This window comes from Ctenopharyngodon idella, chromosome 14, assembly GCF_019924925.1.
Source record: "Ctenopharyngodon idella isolate HZGC_01 chromosome 14, HZGC01, whole genome shotgun sequence".
Taxonomy (NCBI): Eukaryota; Metazoa; Chordata; class Actinopteri; order Cypriniformes; family Xenocyprididae; genus Ctenopharyngodon; species Ctenopharyngodon idella.
In genome coordinates this window covers 1,269,455-1,288,347 of record NC_067233.1, presented here as the reverse complement: position 1 = coordinate 1,288,347, position 18,893 = coordinate 1,269,455, and the positions used below count along the sequence as shown (strand labels likewise).

Genomic DNA, 18,893 nt, shown 5'->3' with positions numbered 1-18,893 from the left:
ACCGAATGACCTTTTGACACTTTAAAATCATTAAAAACTTTTATATGTAGCAAAATATAATTAAAACCTTTTGGATTTAATAAGAGATCTAGTTGTTTTTTTTGTTTTTTTGAGTGACGTTCTTTAATGAGATTCAACCACAAATGCTAAAGAAAGCAATCTCTAAATCTGACAGAATCACACAGTAACCCACACATCTCTCGTTCTTCAAATCAGTTTATTTTAGTTTGTGAGTAACATGATGGATTTTCCCCAAACCATCCCAGCAAGACCAGAATCATCATCCAGACTCGTGATCTCAATTTCACAACTTCAATGATGCCAGTAAATCACACAATCCATTGGTTCTCCATCCTTCTATCCATCCACACTATCAATCACCTACATTTGTGAAACAATAGTAATCCAAAAGACAAAGAAAAACAGAAAAGAAAGAAGAAACAGCCCAAATCACAGGTGTACACAGACAGGACATTTATAGTTGGAGATGATGCCCATCAGAGAAAGATATTAATACAGCAGAGCAGCAGATATTGGCTCGTATGTCATGTGATTTTCTTTTTTTTTTTTTTTTGTTCTCAGTTACCTTTGAAAGTGCCAACTCTTCATTAGTCTCGGGGTAGAGCTCACGTTATGGCATCTCACATGACCGTTTCGATGGGATAGGAACAGTTCGCCATACTGAGAGTATTAACAAGTAACTTTAAGAATACTAGCGATACAATACGCGCTAGCTGACTTCAGATCAGGGTCAGCCCCTAATAGTGCCTTTTTCGTATCTTTGGGGTCAAGTTTTTAGGGGCGGAGTCAATGTGAAATGGTTGAGGGAATAATTCAACGGTTTGCTTTACACCCAGGACATTTCTTCATGTTTTCTTTGAGTGACACTAACTAGAAAACAGAGAATCAAGGGTGAATCTCACTTAATTTACACACTCATGCCATACTTTATTGGAAAAGCAAAATAAAATACATTTTGCATGAAAAAATGAAGCATATTTAAGTGGATTCACCCTCAAACATTTGAATTGGAAACAAGATTAAACGGTCACTTAGTCCTCATGTGGTGTGAATGTGATTGGTTCAATGAAAGAGGAAGCCGCTACTGCTGCTGGACAGGATATGACATCACAGTGAGAAGATAAACACCTGTTATTGGGCTGGACAGGTTAGAACAGTTCAAGACCAGAGAAAACATCTGTACAGCAATCCATGATTTAGTAAAAAGTCCATTTGAATAGCAAAAACAATAACAAACAAACAAATGTATTAGACAAAACTCACAGTACATTCACAGAAAAAAATATTAGCAAATCTTGTGTCCTACAAGTAAGGCAGTACACTAGAAGCTACGAATCTATCTGGCGTTCTCCCTGGATACCTCACTGAGCGCGTGCGGCTCGTCCGGCCGGTTCGGCCTTCTACTGACGCCATGATGAAATGGAATAGAAAACATCTCATTTATATTTGTTAAAACCTAGGTGTGAATCTAAGCTGTCAAGCGGCCATTTTAAAGTTTATATCATTATAATGAATGTATCTGATCAATCAGCTGACCTTCTATGGCTTCTCGAGTAATTCTAGAACAAAGGAATAAAGCTGTTGGCCTGTAAACCTTACAATACCAAGTGTGCCATAGTGTTGTCATATGTTAGGGTTCAGGAACACTGTCTGGAAGTGTGTGTGTGTGTGTGTGTGTGTGTGTGTGTGTGAGACAGCCGAGAGGGGGAACGGGATCTTTACACGAGCGTCGGATGATCAGTTCAGGAATGATAACAAAGATTGCGTTTCCTTTTTAGTTACGGAGAAAGTTTCTATGCTATTCAATGGTCATCGTGACAACCATCAGCATCCTCAAGAGCGCTCGAGGAGGCGTCTGATTCGCTGTTGGTCATGTGGCGGACCGTCCGACCATCGCCGGGGAAGGAGTGAGGGGAGGAGGAAAGACGGAGCAGGAGAGGGATGTTGGCATACGCTTGAGGACTTTTGCACTTGAAACAGATTCAGGAAGTCCATCAGTCCTTTCTCGCTTTCCTGTTTCTGGGAGACCTTCTCAGGATGTCGTCCTCTGATTTCTACACAACACACAATGATGAGATTTAAAAACGTGTTCTAGATGGAAACCACAGAAATATGAGCATGAAATCACTTACTGGACCAAAAGCTACTCAGGTTTGATTGATTTATTATCTAAACTTCATTTTATAGGATCAAATAGGCTTTTGAGGAAGAGTTATTTGTTCATCTGTCAATCATCTTTGACTATGTTTACAGGCACCCTCATTATAATGAGATTTAGGTAGTAATGCAACTAAATTTTGCCTCATATAAACAATACTTTGATCAAATGTATGTGTTTAAGCTCATAATCGTAGTAAAATGCTTTTCTTATTCAGTATTTTGTCTTGTTTCCAGTCTAAATATCTAAAAATTCTTAAATCCAGATGCTTTTATTAGATTTTTTTTTATTTCTGGGGAAAAAAAAAAAAAACAATCAAAAGGAAGTTTATCTGACAATGGGGTGAGAAAAATAATCTTGTTTCTGTTTGAAATCTCAATCCTGTTCCAAAGAGAAACAAGATTATTTTTCGTACCCCACTGGCAGATCATTTTGCTTGTTTTAAGCAAAAACTCACTTCCTTTTGATTGTTTTTTTTTTTCAGAAAACAAAAAAAAATCTAGTAAAATCATCTGGATTTAAGAATTTTTAGATATTTAGACTGGAAACGAGACAAAAATACTGAGTAAGAAAAGCTTTTTTGCAGCGTAATCACAGTAAACAGGCATGTAAAGACTTTAATGGCATCTGTTCCTCTGACCAGAGCGCATGTGTGACGTTTTCACGCGCAGATTTGTAAATCTAGCGCAAATGAGACTCGTTTTTGGGGTGCTGAACATGTGCGACATGAATATAATGCAGTATTGATGGTCAAAAACACTGAAATGAAGACATTTAGACAGCAGGAGACGCTCTACCTCATTAGATGTGCTGTCGTCTTTGTGGTCGCTCTCGGCGGCCTCCTCTCCTTCTCCTTCTCCTTCTCCTTCTTCTGCTTCTCCTGTCGAGTCCTCTTCTTCACTCTTCTTTGCATCTGAGGAAACAAAGACACAGAATTCAAATAAAACAAACAGCTCCACCTCCATAAGGTCCAAGCCCCCGCATGTTTATCTGTCAGACCTGGCTCGTCCTCCTTGGGTTCCTCTTCCTCAGCTTGATCCTTCACGTCTGGCTGCGGTTCGTCCGTCTTCTTGTATTCAGCAGCAGCTGTGGGCGCTGAGCTCTTCTGTAAGACACAGGAAGACCGTTGCTGTACAGATCCACCCTTGGCCATATGCTAAGGTCACAGTGCTTTAAATGGCACATCATGCTGAGGGGAAATTGATCTGACACACACACACACACACACACACACACACACACACACACACGTACCTTTCCAGTGCAGCAGAAGACGATGATGAGCACCACAGGAAGAGCCACGGTCAGGACGTAGACGATCCAGAGCCACGGTCTCTCTTCAGCAGCTGTTATCATCTGATTCATCAGACCAGGCTGTGAACACACACACACACACACACACACACACACACTTCATTAATCAATGCCATTTTCACCAGCATTTATTAAAGTAGAAATCAGGAAATCACGTGACCCAATTCAAACCTCAATGTGTCAGAGTAAAACAGCTGGATCAAGACAACGGACAAAAAAGACTGGGGTCATATTCCACAATCCACCAGCAATTAATTATTAATCAAAACTGCATTTTTGGTTATGTTTGTAGCAGTATGGGCTTTTCATGCCAATATAACATGCATGCTTTTTATTTATTTACATTTTATAAAATATTTACAAAATAAAATTAGATATACAGTACTGGTCATAAGTTTGGAAACAATTTTTTTTTAAAGAGTTTCTTCTGTTCACCAGGACTGCATTTATTTGATCAAAAATACAGTAAAAATTGTGAAATATTATTACAGTGTAAATCAGCTGTTTTCTATGTGAATATACATTAAAATATAATTTATTTCTGTGATCAAAGCTGAATTTTCAGCATCATTACTCCAGTCTTCAGTGTCACATGATCCTTCAGAAATCATTCTAATATGATGATTAATATTAACAATGTTATAGTTATAGTAAAATTACATTCACATAGAAAACAACTACATTAAACTAATAATATTTCACAATATTACTGTTTTTTTACTGTATTTTTGAATGAAATAAATAAATGCAGGCTTGATGAGCAGAAGACACTTCTTTCAAAAACATTAAAAATAGTAAAGTTTCCAAACGTTTGACTGGAACTGTAAGTGATTTGAAACTTAATATGAAAAAAATCTGTTAAATGCACAGATTTATACTCAAGTTTTTGATTCGGTACTGTAACCAACAGTGCACTCTGTGTTCACTGGGAATCAGAGTTTCTCAAATAAATACCAGGTAAATTAAGACATATAGTACACTATGAATATGAAATTAATATGACAGCGGGATACAGTGCAAATCCTTGAAATCAGTTTAAAATCAAAGGTTTTCTGAAGATATAAGATTGTTTTATATGAAAAATTTAATTTAGGCTTTTACTCACGTATAAACACTGATCAGCACACACACACACACACACACACACACACACACAGCGCACATCAAATATAGTAAACCTCATCGGTTCTTGTGTGTCAGATTCACACGTTTGAGCGTCTGCTGACCATATGACATGTGCATTGATACATTTTTACATGGAAATAAAAGCCTTTGTGATAAACGAAAGTCGTACTGGTTACTGAATTAGTATTTTTGGGTGAAAATCCAAACCAAGCGCACATCCTTTGGACATCATGTGATAAATAACACTGAGGAACAGGTCTCTGTCGATTCTGTCTTTGACGTTGGTGTGATAAAGCCATCATGGCTGATAAAACAAAACATGAGCCACAGGCTTCTGTTAGGTCCTTTAGCCAGGGACAGAGCTCGCCCTCCAGTTTAACATGCGAGGCGTGCCTGGAATCCACCTTTGGTGGAAAAGGCATTTGCACAGTAGGAATTCTCATGAAAGCCGGCTAAAATCCAGCTAATCCCAGAATGCACGGCGCTCAGCGGTGCCTCGCAGCACAGACAGAGCCAGAGACATTCCCCTGATCCACAGCGGCTCGGAGAGACCCACACGGACCAGACTCCTGAAACAGACCCTGCGCCGCTCACGTCTCTGTTGAAGAAAAGGATTCGGCTCGTCTCGAGCAGTGTTCTCCGTTCTCAAACAGATGTACAGTGGCGTCTAACTGTGACCTCCGCCACTATACACAATACACCATGTAGGTCTGATTTCCACAATGCGGAAAACGAGGACGGAATCGCAGAATCCAGTCATAAAAATGGAATTTACAGTGTATTTGTACTATAGTACATCAATGACTCATCTGCGTCTCATAATTATTCATGAGACTGCATGTCCTCATCCTATGAGAAAACACCTGGCTTAATTATTCATGACAGCATGTGTTGATTTCCTCTGACAGACGCTTCAAACAGTGAGATCTCATACAGTACGTGAGAGATGCAGTAATGGATCAAAAATGAGTGTGTTTTTGCTTTGAAAGAGTTTCTGCATTACATAAGTTCTCTTCGACATAAACGTGATTCATGCACACGGCCCAATAACTGATCGAACGCCACAAAATAAGCCTCAAAAGTCATTAAAGATGCAGCGCATTCATATATACAGTACCCAAATGACCTACTACTTCCAGCGAGATTCTGATGGACACTTTGCTACCCCATGAGGGAAAGAGCAGAAGAGCGAGATAAAGGGATGTTTCATACCTCCGCGGCTCCCTCAGCGGCTTTCTTCAGACCCCAGCTATCAGCCGCCCATCGCTCGGCCACAGTACGATCAGAGGTGATGAAGAAGTTGTCGAAGAAGATGTCGGAAGACATGGACCAGAGCTCCAGACCGACGGCGCTGAATGAAGTCATGCGGAACGGGTGCAGGTCCTCAAAGAAGTCTGGGTTCGGGATCTTCCTGGGCTTCCACACTCCCTGACAAACCAACAAACAATTAGACGCTGAAGAACAAAAACGGGCGAGGAGGAGTTAAAATCTTACTTTTAATATTCAGAGTTACGGACAACTACTGATAAACCATACTGCGATTTTGATTTTATTTTAATTCATCGTGAAACCCTTCCAGAAAGATCCTTGAGCATAAAATAAGACGCTAGTTACCTGATAATTAGGGTTGTCAATCATCGGTGGCTTCCACTTGCCCTTGTAGTTGGGGTTGTCGATCATCGGCCTCTCCCACGGCCCACAGCCGGGTGCCGTCTCACACACGGGATTGGGGATCTGAGGAGCTTCCCACTCGCCATCCATATCCTCATCCCTGAGAGACGAGCACAGATGTAGTGCAGGAAGACCACAGGAGAGCAAGACAAACTCACACAACCTCATATCCCTATTTCAGCTCTGCTCTCTATAATTATAACAATTAAATCTAGATCACCATCCCAGGAGTCCTAATTTCCTCATTAAAGTCAGCTGACTCCACCACTGTCCACGAGCGCTCAACAGCGTGATCACGTCTGCTGCTTTCACATGTCTGAAACTAAACTTCACACCTGCACCGCTGTGGAAAGATTTCTACTGAAACCAAGTCACATTATATATAGCGCTTTTCACGGTTTCAAAGCAGCTTTACATGTTTATAATATCTTCATGCCTTATAGTCACATTTATCAGCTGTATGATAATACAGTTACATTTTGTGATGATACAAACAATCAAGCAAGTGAGATTTGCTATGTAGTATATTATATATCACTGTATGTATGTGGATCAACTTGGACATGCTTGTATATCCAGCTTTATATATTATTTTGCAACAACAAAAAAAAGTTATAATAATTTGCTTAATAGTATATATTGTTTCACATGAGTGTACTGGTAAACTAGGATGCACTGCATGTCCAACTTTAATAAAATGCATTTAATATTTTAATATATTTCACAACACTCAACTTTTTTTAAATTAATAATAATATTTAATTTTTTTATACTTTATAATATTCCCCCACCCTCACGGCTTTTAGGAGTTTTTTTTTTTCCCCCAGAGGTGGAAAAAGTTAGATTTTGATAAGATTTAAACAAATATTAATTTTGTGTGAATTTTTAGTAATCGTGTTTAAGACAAAAGTATTTCCCCGCCAAACACAGAATTTTCCGTTATTTATGAGAAAACGGGTTTCCATGTTTTCACTGTTATACACTCGGGGGCGCTATTACGCATCTTCTGAAGGAGTACAGAATCTTCCAAACGAAAACACAGACGAGGGACACGCAGAAACGAGCGATCTCATATGTAAGCAGATGCATGTGAAAAATAATGCGATCAACAATAATGAAAACTGCATTATGTTACTGAGTGAAATGTCGATCAAGGAAGTGGAATAGGACTGTGAAGCTTTGGTGGCGTTGATGGAGGTGATCTACTGCATCTATGCTTTGATCATCGTACTGAACATGAAACTCAGTTTTTTGCTCAAAATGTTGCTTTTTAATGAAACTTAGATGTGAAAAGAATGCTTGAAGCTAGAATAAAACATTTTTTTGTTTACAAGTAGACGCTCGGTTCTTTATTTTGATATATTGCATATATCAAATATTCTGAAGGGCATGAAAATTCAGTGAAAATTATCAAAAATGCTGGCGGGCAACTTTTTTCAAAAACGTTGGCGGGAAAAGAGTTAATATTAAGAACAGGGTTTTCTTGTAATGTAATGGAGAACGCATTACCAGTCCTCTGGCTTGAGGGCATCGGGGTCGCTGATGTACTCCGGCTCATCGTCCAACCAGCCGTCAGGTTTCACAGCGTCTTCATCAGCGATCTTAGCGGGAGCATCTTCATCCCTGAATCACAAACACACCAAACAATGAGGAAGTGGACAACAAGTGATGACTTCAATCCACAGTACAACACACACTCAGACACACACACACACACACACACTCTCTCTGTGTCTCACCAGTCCTCGGGTTTGACGGCGTCTGGGTCCTGGATCTTGGGTCTCTCGTCCCAGTCCTCTGGTTTGTGGTCATCGGGGTCCTCAATCTCGGCCGGGGGGTTGACGGGGGGAGTCATGTCATTCAAGAGATTGCCGCTGTTCACCACCGTCTGGTCGATCAGGATCTCGAAACTGTTATCAGGGTTCAACACTGCAGGAGAACACATCGACACGCATGAAATGGCCAACGTCACTTCACTTTCGCTTAGCAAAACAGTCTTTTCATGAGCATCACCAAGTCCTGGTTTTATGTCACAGTCTTTCAGAACAAAAGCATAAATCTTATAGGTTGGCCAGTTCTCTTCGCAGTGCGACGGAAGAGATTAGAACACCTCTCAATGTTTATGTCTGTCTCAGACGCTATTCATTCAAATAAAATGCTTCATTTTCACACAGAACATTTTTCTGATACACAGGTGCAGTATAATGAGAGTGTGTGTGTTACCCAGTGTGTAGAGGTGAGTCTTCTTGTCGGTGTAGTACGTGCGGAGGTCTGCGTCAGGCTTCTTAGCGTGCTTCTCCTCAAACTCGCCGGTTTTTGGGTTCTTGTGTCTAAAGATGAAGTGCAGTTTGTAATCCTCACCACACTTATCGGGTCCAAACATGATGGTGTATGGAGTTTTATCCACAAACTCCGCCTGTGAGGACAGAGAGGAGGCAGTGAGGTGAGGATACGCAGAACTGCATTACAAGTGGTCATGAAACAAGAGGGGAGCGTCTCGACACAATTCAAACCCAGGAGACACATTAGAAACGCATGTTAATGACAGGTGCAAACAGAAATGCATCTCGGCTGATCCACTAGTGATTGGATCACCAAAGATGCATCTAATACCTCGCAGAAACAGGGCCTGTATGTTTTCAGAGAGCAGGCTATCCTTCAGGGTTTTTAAAATCAAATTTAAGGCTTTTTAAGACCTTTTTTATGACCTGCACAAATAAAATTAATATCATATGGATGGGGTACAGCAAGATCTATGACAACAACCAAACCATAAAATGACTGTAAACACCATAATTTCAGTACAACTTTACAGTTCAAATATACAGGTTTTGACAAAAAGTGTTATAAAATGGTAAACATTTCAGCCTTTAAACATTTTTTAAGGAAAGGGATGAGTCAATCATATCAATTACATAAATCACAAACTGGTCCGGCTGAATGTAAACGCAGTTTTGCGCTTATGGAACAGCAGAAATATAGCGGTTACCCTGGTAAACCCTGTATATAACGCAGCTGCGCTTGTATATAACGCAGAAACGCCACATGTTTGCAGGTATGATATAAACACCATAAGCTAAACATTGTTATAATTCATCAACAGTAGATCATAAGCAATCGCTTGGCATAAATGTATGTTTTTCATTGATTGTGAACTGCTCTGTAGAAGCAGCAGCAGCACAGCGTTTTTACTTTAAAACATACAGCGCTCAATTAAACCATTGCCTGTTGAAGTTTAATAATCACATTAAGCCATATCACAATTCCTGTTCTGTCCCCAAATGAAGATACCATTTAAGATATTTAAGACTTTTTATGGCCTTAAATTTGATACAACAGACGTTTTAAGGACCTGCAGGGACTTGTGAGAGTCTAGTTTATTTTCCAAGAACTACTGTGATTTATATCATCATCAGCACAATGAAGATGTAGAGAATCTCACCAGGTCCAGATCAGGGGTCTGAGACAGCAGTTTAACATAAGCGCCGCCGCAGTCAATGCCGGTCTGGAAGTTCACCTCATACCTGAGGAAACATGACACATCTTTACTATCATCATTTCACATCTCATTGTTTGAGTACATGGTTTCATTTGGGTCACGACAAAGTTGAGCATTATTAAGCAAAATTATTCTCAGGCAATGTCAATGTCCTTTAATACTGGACACAAGAAAACACAATGACTTTGATTTGGGGTTGCTGCCAATTTCCAACTCCCTTTACGCTTACTCCATCTGGACAGTCCAAGGTAAAACTCATACGGAGAGCAGACATGAATACTCACTGGACGATGAGTGGTTTGGTGTCAAAGGTGAAAGGTCGCAGCAGGAGACCAGAGATGGCATGATGCTTGGCTTTGGATTTCAACACTAGACCTTTATCTCCGGGGAGTTTAGTGTTCTGCATCTCCTCAACCTCCCATTTACCTACACACAAAAAACACGCCACATCCTCAGCATCATCTCACGTTCAACTCCTGCATCGCCCGAAAACCACTTTACAGCAAATGTCCTGAAGTTTTGAATTTTCATACAGAGTTTCAGAAAAATGCCTAAAACTGTTCCTTTTATTATTCAAAAGTTTAGTGTTTTTAGTTGTTTGTATGCTGAACTAATCATTTAAGGTATGCCTACTTTTAACCATTACAAAAATTTGAATATTTTATCATTTAGACGAACAGATGAAAATTAAATAGCATACTGAACGTACCATCATACTTTGCAATTTCCTCATCAATGCCGTCCTTCTTGGCCTGAGATAAAACCCACCTAGAAGAAAAAACAAACCTTCAACAATCAAAGGCAAAATTCAAGGCTCTTTTTTGCTTGTATGTATGACAAAATATTTCAAATGATATACACTACCGTTCAAAAGTTGGAGTTTTTATTCTCAAAGAAATTAATACTTTTATTCATCAAGGACGCATTAAATTGATCAAAAGTGACGGTAAAGACATTTATAATGTTACAAAAGATTCTATTTCAAATAAATGCTGTTCTTCTGAACTTTCTATTCATCAAAAAATCCTGAAAAAATGCATTAATAATCAGATTTATCTGATTTTATGTTGATCATCAAATCATCATATTAGAATGATTTCTGAAGGATCATGTGACACTGAAGACTGGAGTAATGATGCTGAAAATTCAGCTTTGATCACAGGAATAAATTACACTTTACTATATATATTCACATAGAAAACAGCTGTTTTAAAATATTACAGTTTGAGCGGTTGTGTATTTATAACAAATACACTTTATATATGTTGTGAGGATGACAGACATCTTACCCCTGAAGTGTTCCTTTATCAAATGACTCAGCGAAGTAGTGCTCTCCCATCGGCTCCGGAGCTTTATACGTCACCTTCAATAAAGACGTTCAGGAAGATGTTAACCTAGTTTCTCCTGTATAACACTGGTTTATATTTAACAACACTTAAGAAAGAGTTATGTTCCAGGAAGGAAATAAAGTCACATGGGTTTGCAATGACGTCACATTTTTATGTGCACTGGCCCTTTAAGTGACTTGATCAATGATTGGCAGGTAACTTAACCAATCACAGACGAGAGCTTGAACTGATTGTTGGTCTTACCGTGGGTACAGGTGGTGGAGAGGGGGCTTTTTGTTCCTCTTCCTCTACATCATCCTCCTGCATGTCATCGATGGAATCCTCCACGTCCATCTCCACCTCATCGGCCTCCTCCTGCGCCCTCACATGACCCATGAGGAGCAGACACAGACTCAGAGAGAGCAGCGCCACACATAACCGCATCTTCAGCTCCATAGTCTACAGAAACAAGAGTCGTGAGTCAAGAGTTAGTGAATTAAATCGTGTCAATCTGAGCACTAAAATGGGAGAGCAGAACTCCTTCCGCAGACCATTTCTAGTCACATGGTACACATGATGTAAACACCGGCCTGTAGTTGCAGACTGAGGTGTGTGTGTGTGTGCGCAGTGGACATGTTGCCATCCCAGGGTCCCCATGACTCCAGTCGCCACAGCGATGGCAGAGAGGAGGAGTTCTGCAGCATCAGCCCCTTTTCTTTAATAAGATTTACCCCAATGAGATTAAACACACACACACACACACACACTCCTGTAACTAACACTTTACCAGAAAATGTGATTTCTGATGGATAAAAGCCTTCTACATTCACTATAAGCATCATTTCAACTGAAGCATCATTTGATGTGAGTGAACAGAAGCTGATTTAAATACTCTAATGACCAATATTACCTCAATTTCACTCCATTAGAAGACCCACAAACCCTTGCTCTCTGTCTCTCCAGCGGGAGTGTGCGATTACTGTCATTGTCATTGGTTTCCTCCGGGGTCTCAATAACCCTCGCGAAGAACCTTAAACAGGCAGCGGGTGTTGTTTGAACACACACAGACGCTGTACCCCACAGACTGCAGTGTTAATGAGCTTAACACACTCAGGATTAGTGCGACTGAACCAGTGGTGCCAACAGCGTCCGGTAGCAACACATCACCATGGCAGCCAAAACAAAACAAAAACGACTTTCACCGAGGTACAGAGAAACCTGAAGACCAGCCTTACAAACAAACCACTTCAACCGGGGCTGCAAGATTTAATTGCGATTTTTCGAATAAATTTGCAATTGTGATGTAAAATAAAAAAATAATAAAAAAACTCAACTCAAGGTTTGCTGTGCTTGTTTGTAGGGTTGCACAATTTTCCCAAGAAGTTTGTCATTATATATGAACATTAGAGATGCACCGATATATCGGCCAATAATCGGTATTGGGCGATTAAAGCAAATTTTCACACTATTGGCTATCGGACGGTAGTTTAAAGGATTAGTTCACTTTCAAATTAAAATTTCCGGATAATTTACTCACCTCCATGTCATCCAAGATGTTCATGTCTTTCTTTCTTCAGTTGAAAAGAAATTAAGGAAAACATTCCAGGATTTTTCTCCATATAGTGGACTTCACTGGGGTTCAACGGGTTGAAGGTCCAAATGTCAGTTTCAGCTTCAAAGAGCTCTACATGATCCCAGACGAGGAATAAGGGTCTTATCTAGAGAAACCATCTGCCATTTTATAAAAAAAAAAAAAAATTATATACTTTTTAACCACAAATGCTCGTCTTGCACTGCTCTGTGATGCTCCACGCATTACGTAATCATGTTGGAAAGGTCACGCGTGACGTAGGTGGAAGTACCGCGGCAAGCCGAAAAACTCCATCTCATTTTCTCCTCCAACTTTAAAATCCTCAGACATTGTCGTTTGACTTAGTCTTTATACATTCGCTTTGTAAACACTGGATCGGTACTTCCGCCTACGTCACGCGTGACCTTTCCAACGTGATTACGTAATGCGTGGAGCATCACAGAGCAGTGCAAGACGAGCATTTGTGGTTAAAAAGTATATAAATGTTTATTTTTTTTTTTAGAAAATGTCAGATGGTTTCTCTAGATAAGACTCTTATTCCTCGTCTGGGATCGTGTAGAGCTCTTTGAAGCTGCACTGAAACTGACATTTGGACCTTCAACCCGTTGAACCCCAGTGAAGTCCACTATATGGAGAAAAATCCTGGAATGTTTTCCTCAAAAACCTTCATTTCTTTTCCACTGAAGAAAGAAAGACATGAACATCTTGGATGACATGAGGGTGAGTAAATTATCAGGAAATGTTAATTCTGAAGTGAACTAATCCTTTAAAAATAATAAGCTTGGTGGGGAAAGAGTTAAACCTTACTGAACTGAACAGTGTTATTTGCTTGAGGCTGATGTTTGAGAGCAGGACACTGGAGTTGAGGATCCCTGGGGCTACACAGAGAGGAGTGTGTGTCAGAGGGAGTATTGTAGTGGGGTTGGGGGTCACAGGATCCAGTCCTGACCCATCTGTTGCTCAGTGCACCAGTGATCATCTGTGGGGGTAGAGCGATTACACAACTCCAGCCCTCCACCATCAGCACTATAAAGCTAATCTGAAGTGAACACGAGCATCTGAACCAACACAAGACGTCAGCAAAACTACTAGTAGAGACTCACAGACTCAAGCATCCAAACACTTGCTGAATGAAGACCGGTTTGATTTTTTAAAATCTAAATCAGGGAAGCACAAGGATTATTTGTGATAATGGGTGTAAGTCAATGCCTAGACTGACACAAGTGGCGACTATAACACTTCCGTTAATCGTCTAATATCAGCCGATTAATTAGACGGAAACAGCAGGCCGGCCATCTGATTATGCGAGCAGTTCCTCCAGATGCTCTGGACTGACTCCATCCTGACCCTACAAAACTGGGACTGAATGAGGAAGACATTCAACATGGCAGTGCTAACTGACAGTGAGCTCCTTCAAATCCAGTTTGGGCAGAGATCTGCTCCGCTGATTAAACATTAGAGCCGCCAGAGCCGACTGATCGGCCATATCAACAGCTCTGATCGGCCAGTCTTCTCTGGTCACTGCAAATAGGTTTGCATAATGACTGATATACCATATAAACTCTCTCCTATAGAGCTGTGCTGGACTCATATGATAGTAGGGGAAGCCAATACGGCAAAAATATAATTTCACAATTTTATTCAGAAAGGATCATAATCTTATCACATAATAATCTTATTTTGCAACTCATTGAGCAATACAGACAAACTAATTTCCCTATTTTAAAATTTTAGCCTTACAAGGTAACAAAATAAGAATGACAGACCATTTAGACCAAAGTATAGGTGGGCGATATGACCAAAATTATTATTTTATCTTTGTTATTAATAATAAGAATAATAGAACAAATACAATATAAGATACAAATGAAATAAACAGTGCATTATTATTTTCAGCTACACCAGGTGTATTTACTGTAAAAGTAGCATTCAAGTAAAAAATTTGATAAAGGAACGTAAAAATAATAGACTTCACTGTATTAATTAAACACTGATTCTTATTAAAGCTACTGAAGTTATTCAGTCAAGAGCAGCGAGTAATTTTCTGTCTTTTCTTGTTTGATTAACATTAATGGCACTGACGGCAGCAGGTTTATTATGCTGCTGTCACTTTAAGACCGAATGCACAGATTCAATTATTAGGCAGCTGTCGCTTTAAGACCGTATGCACGGATTCAATTATTATGCTGCTGTCACTTTAAGACCGAATGCACGGATTCAATTATTATGCTGCTGTCACTTTAAGACAGAATACACAGATTCAATTATTATGCTGCTGTCACTTTAAGACCGAATGCACGGATTCAATTATTATGCTGCTGTCACTTTAAGACAGAATACACAGATTCAATTATTATGCTGCTGTCACTTTAAGACCGAATGCACGGATTCAATTATTATGCAGCTGTCACTTTAAGACTGAATGCACGGATTCAATTATTATGCTGCTGTCACTTTAAGACCGAATGCACGGATTCAATTATTATGCTGCTGTCACTTTAAGACAGAATACACAGATTCAATTATTATGCTGCTGTCGCTTTAAGACCGAATGCACAGATTCAATTATTATGCTGCTGTCACTTTAAGACCGAATGCACGGATTCAATTATTATGCTGCTGTCACTTTAAGACCGAATGCACGGCTCTAATATACTAACACGCATCTGAAATCATTTCTTCTTCTACTTAAGATATAACCGACTGTGTTTATGTAAACCTTGTGTGTATTTGACAATTTAAGCGCAATAAGAAGACGCAAAAGAGCACTTATTTCAGTACTCACATGCTGCGCGACAGGATTCTAGTGTGTTTTAGTGTGTTTCGGGTGTAAGCTAATGTCAAAACATCATAAAAGGTTTAACTGGCAAGGCTTTAAAACACATGCTAATTCAAGGCTTGATCACCATACTGACATTTATTCTGCGATAATAACAGACTGATTGTACATTATATTGGCTGTTAAAACAAAGCAAAGTGCTTGTTAAATGATTGCCCGGAGCAATGTGTGGGTCCAAACGGGGGTTTGTTCACCTCAGCACCCAACAGTGAACACACACAAACACACACTTCCGACACTTGGTTAAGCCTCTTTACACTCGAATGCACACACAGATCTGGGCTTGAGACGATGGGGGAAGGTACCACAGACCTCTACACACAACCTTCCCAGAGTGCACCAGTGAAGTGACTCAATGCCTCAGAGCAGGATACGGGCCATAAAAGAGAATAGATAAAGCCGTGTAGATAATTTGCATGACCTCGTTCAGTGTTAAACTTCTAGAAGAGTTGCCACTGAGAATGATAAATATAAAAGGTCAAAGTTGAGCTCTATCTTCACTGTGCCAGAATCTGAAAACATGTAGTTACATGTTAACAGCCCTGAAGGGGTCACACAAGAGTCATTTTCTTCCTGGGATGAACACAAGGAAATAAAAGTGACCTCGACCTTTTCTCTTAAAGGGCGGAAATGACGTTTCAACTGACATGTGCCGCTCTAGTTCAGCCGGTTTGACTTTTCCGCGTTTTATCCCTCACACAGCCCACGCTATTCCAGAAACATCCATTTATAAACTCAAACTGAAAGCAAAAGATGGTGTTGAGTGATATTTGATACGAGTCAAACATCAGGGTTGATGTGAACTGGCTGCACATTTAATATCAGAAACACCATACATCTATAAATACACGTTTATATACACCAGAGAATCATGGAGAGATGAATTAACCCTCAGATGTGTGTAAACATCGATTTAAAGTGTATAGATCTGACCAACGTTTGTTTGACTAACTTCATTGACTCGTAATCTCCCTCAGCAGCTCTGCCCGCCCCCAACACCAGATAAAACCACCCGAACCGCTCTTTAAGCCTTCATCTAACTCCTCTGATAATACAATCACACGATCAATAACATGAAGCGGGTTTCAGAGATGAGTTCTGAACATACGGCGGCTTTTATTGACATGACACCTGTATCAGTTAGCTTAGCTGAAGCGGCTAGCCTTGAGCTCTACGCACTTACTCTCATGTTTACACTCTATATATCCCCGCTTTTCTTGCAATAACAAATCAGCAAAACATGCTACACATGAAGTGAAAGGCACACAGATCAAGTAAAGCTAATATTTGCAGGTGTAGTGTACTCACCCGTGCTCACTGATGCTGCACTCCGCCTGCGACTACAGCGCGTCACGTGTGGCTATGGACGATGATTCTGGATTCAAAGGCTCCGCCTCCCGCGCGGTCCGATTGGCTACTGTATTGCGCGTGGGTACGCCTCTTAGGCATTGCGCGATGATGATTGCACAGATTGAATGTCTGTCACAGACTGTGGTCTCCGCCCCCGACCTGCACCTCGTGGACACCGCTGATTGGCCGTGGCGTACACGGAAACAGACGCTTATTGGATACATCACAGCAGAGGTGAAAGATGACGGATTTTATTTTCAGAATCAAAATTAAAATGTTTATTCGTTCGTTTTTTTCCCACTTATGATATGCCTTATCATATGAAATATTAATCAATCTGCTGCTACTATCATCTAAATTTAGTATATAAATGAGGGTTTTTCGTTAAAAAGCATTTTATATTTCTTATTTTTCAAGTTTGAAAAATATGAAAACTGTAAAATGTGTTAGTATTTGTAAACATCTTGATGCTTTTATTTAACTTTAATTATATCCTTTGTTTGTTTTGCTTATAATGTACCCTTTTGGCTGTATTTGTAAATCTTTAAAAACCAACACAAACGTGAAAAGAAAAAGATGATTAACAATCAAAATACCTACAGCTTGCCTACATCCCAAAATATATTTTTTATAGCAGTCAAAAAAATTTGACAAACATGTGACGAAATTTGTTTCAAATTAGATTTGTAGACAAATATAATATTTTTTCTTTTCTTTTTTGAGGATGATGATGATGGTGTCTAATACCGAGCGACCTGTTTTAGTACACAAAACTATATATATAAATATATATATTCAGACACCTTGAACATTTCATTCATTAATACAGTTTATTCAGTATAGTTTTTAAAAAAGGGTAATAAAATATGACAAGACTGTGTCAGAAAAATTAATCTTAATTATGTTAGATAACATTTAAGCAAAACATGGTCAGGTCAAATTTCAAAGTGTCTGAATAATTTTTGGTCCCAAATTTTTATCAATTGTACTGGTAGTCCACTGTATGAAGAATTTTTGGGTATAATACGTTTACTTTATCTTGCTATCCTCACTTACATAAATGAACTATTGTATCCTGCACCCACTAGTAAAAATATATCAAAAATATATAAAAAATGTCTGAAATTTTTGGTTTGACTGTATGTATATACAGTCTTAATGCATCATGTTTCCTTCTGGAGCATCAGTGAATGTTTGAACCTTTTTTAATAGTTGTGTTTGAGTCCCTCAGTTGTCCTCAGTGTGAAAAGATGGATCTCAGAATCATTCAGTCACTGCTGAAAGGGTTCAAATATGCAAAAAATGCTTGAAATCTGAAGAATCTGCAGGACCTGGAGGATTTTTCTGAAGAACAGAGCTCAGTTTAACTGCTCAGGACAAACAAGGGACTCATGAACAACCATCACACAACAAACAAACAGTCGTAGATCATCCAGGTAACCACACACAGTATTAAGAATCAATGGTTCACATACTTATGAATGGGGTTATTTTAATAAATTCAGCTATTTTTTTGTCTTGTGAATTATATGTAAACATCTTTTATGTAAAATATCTTAATCAGGACAGTACTAAATAAAAAATAACATGCATTTTGTATGATCTCTCTTATTTTGTTAAAATTTTTCATATTTTCAAAGATTCTGCAAGTGGTTCACAAACTTTCCAGTGGCACTGTACATACATATATGTATCAATTATTATGCTGCTGTCACTTTAAGAGCGAATGCACGGATTCAATTATTATGCTGCTGTCACTTTAAGACTGAATGCACGGATTCAGTTATTATGCTGCTGTCACTTTAAGACCGAATGCACGGATTCAATTATTATGCAGCTGTCACTTTAAGACCGAATGCACGGATTCAATTATTATGCAGCTGTCACTTTAAGACCGAATGCACAGATTCAATTATTATGCAGCTGTCACTTTAAGACCGAATACACAGATTCAATTATTATGCAGCTGTCACTTTAAGACCAAATACACAGATTCA

General features: G+C 39.3%; 1 protein-coding gene across 1 annotated transcript; it reads right to left on the bottom strand.

Annotated features, from left to right (window-relative positions):
- Positions 1-200: 200 nt before the first annotated feature.
- On the bottom strand, positions 201-16,992 carry canx (calnexin). Its single transcript, XM_051859918.1, has 15 exons — positions 16,855-16,992; positions 11,381-11,575; positions 11,078-11,151; positions 10,498-10,556; positions 10,073-10,214; positions 9,732-9,813; positions 8,513-8,705; positions 8,029-8,218; positions 7,799-7,912; positions 6,233-6,389; positions 5,831-6,046; positions 3,434-3,553; positions 3,179-3,284; positions 2,977-3,092; positions 201-2,075 (listed from the first exon to the last, which is right to left on the bottom strand). The coding sequence occupies exons 2-15, from the start codon at positions 11,570-11,572 to the stop codon at positions 2,016-2,018; spliced, it is 1,821 nt and encodes a 606-aa protein (XP_051715878.1). The 5' UTR covers positions 11,573-11,575; positions 16,855-16,992; the 3' UTR covers positions 201-2,015.
- Between the last annotated feature and the right edge of the window lie 1,901 nt (positions 16,993-18,893).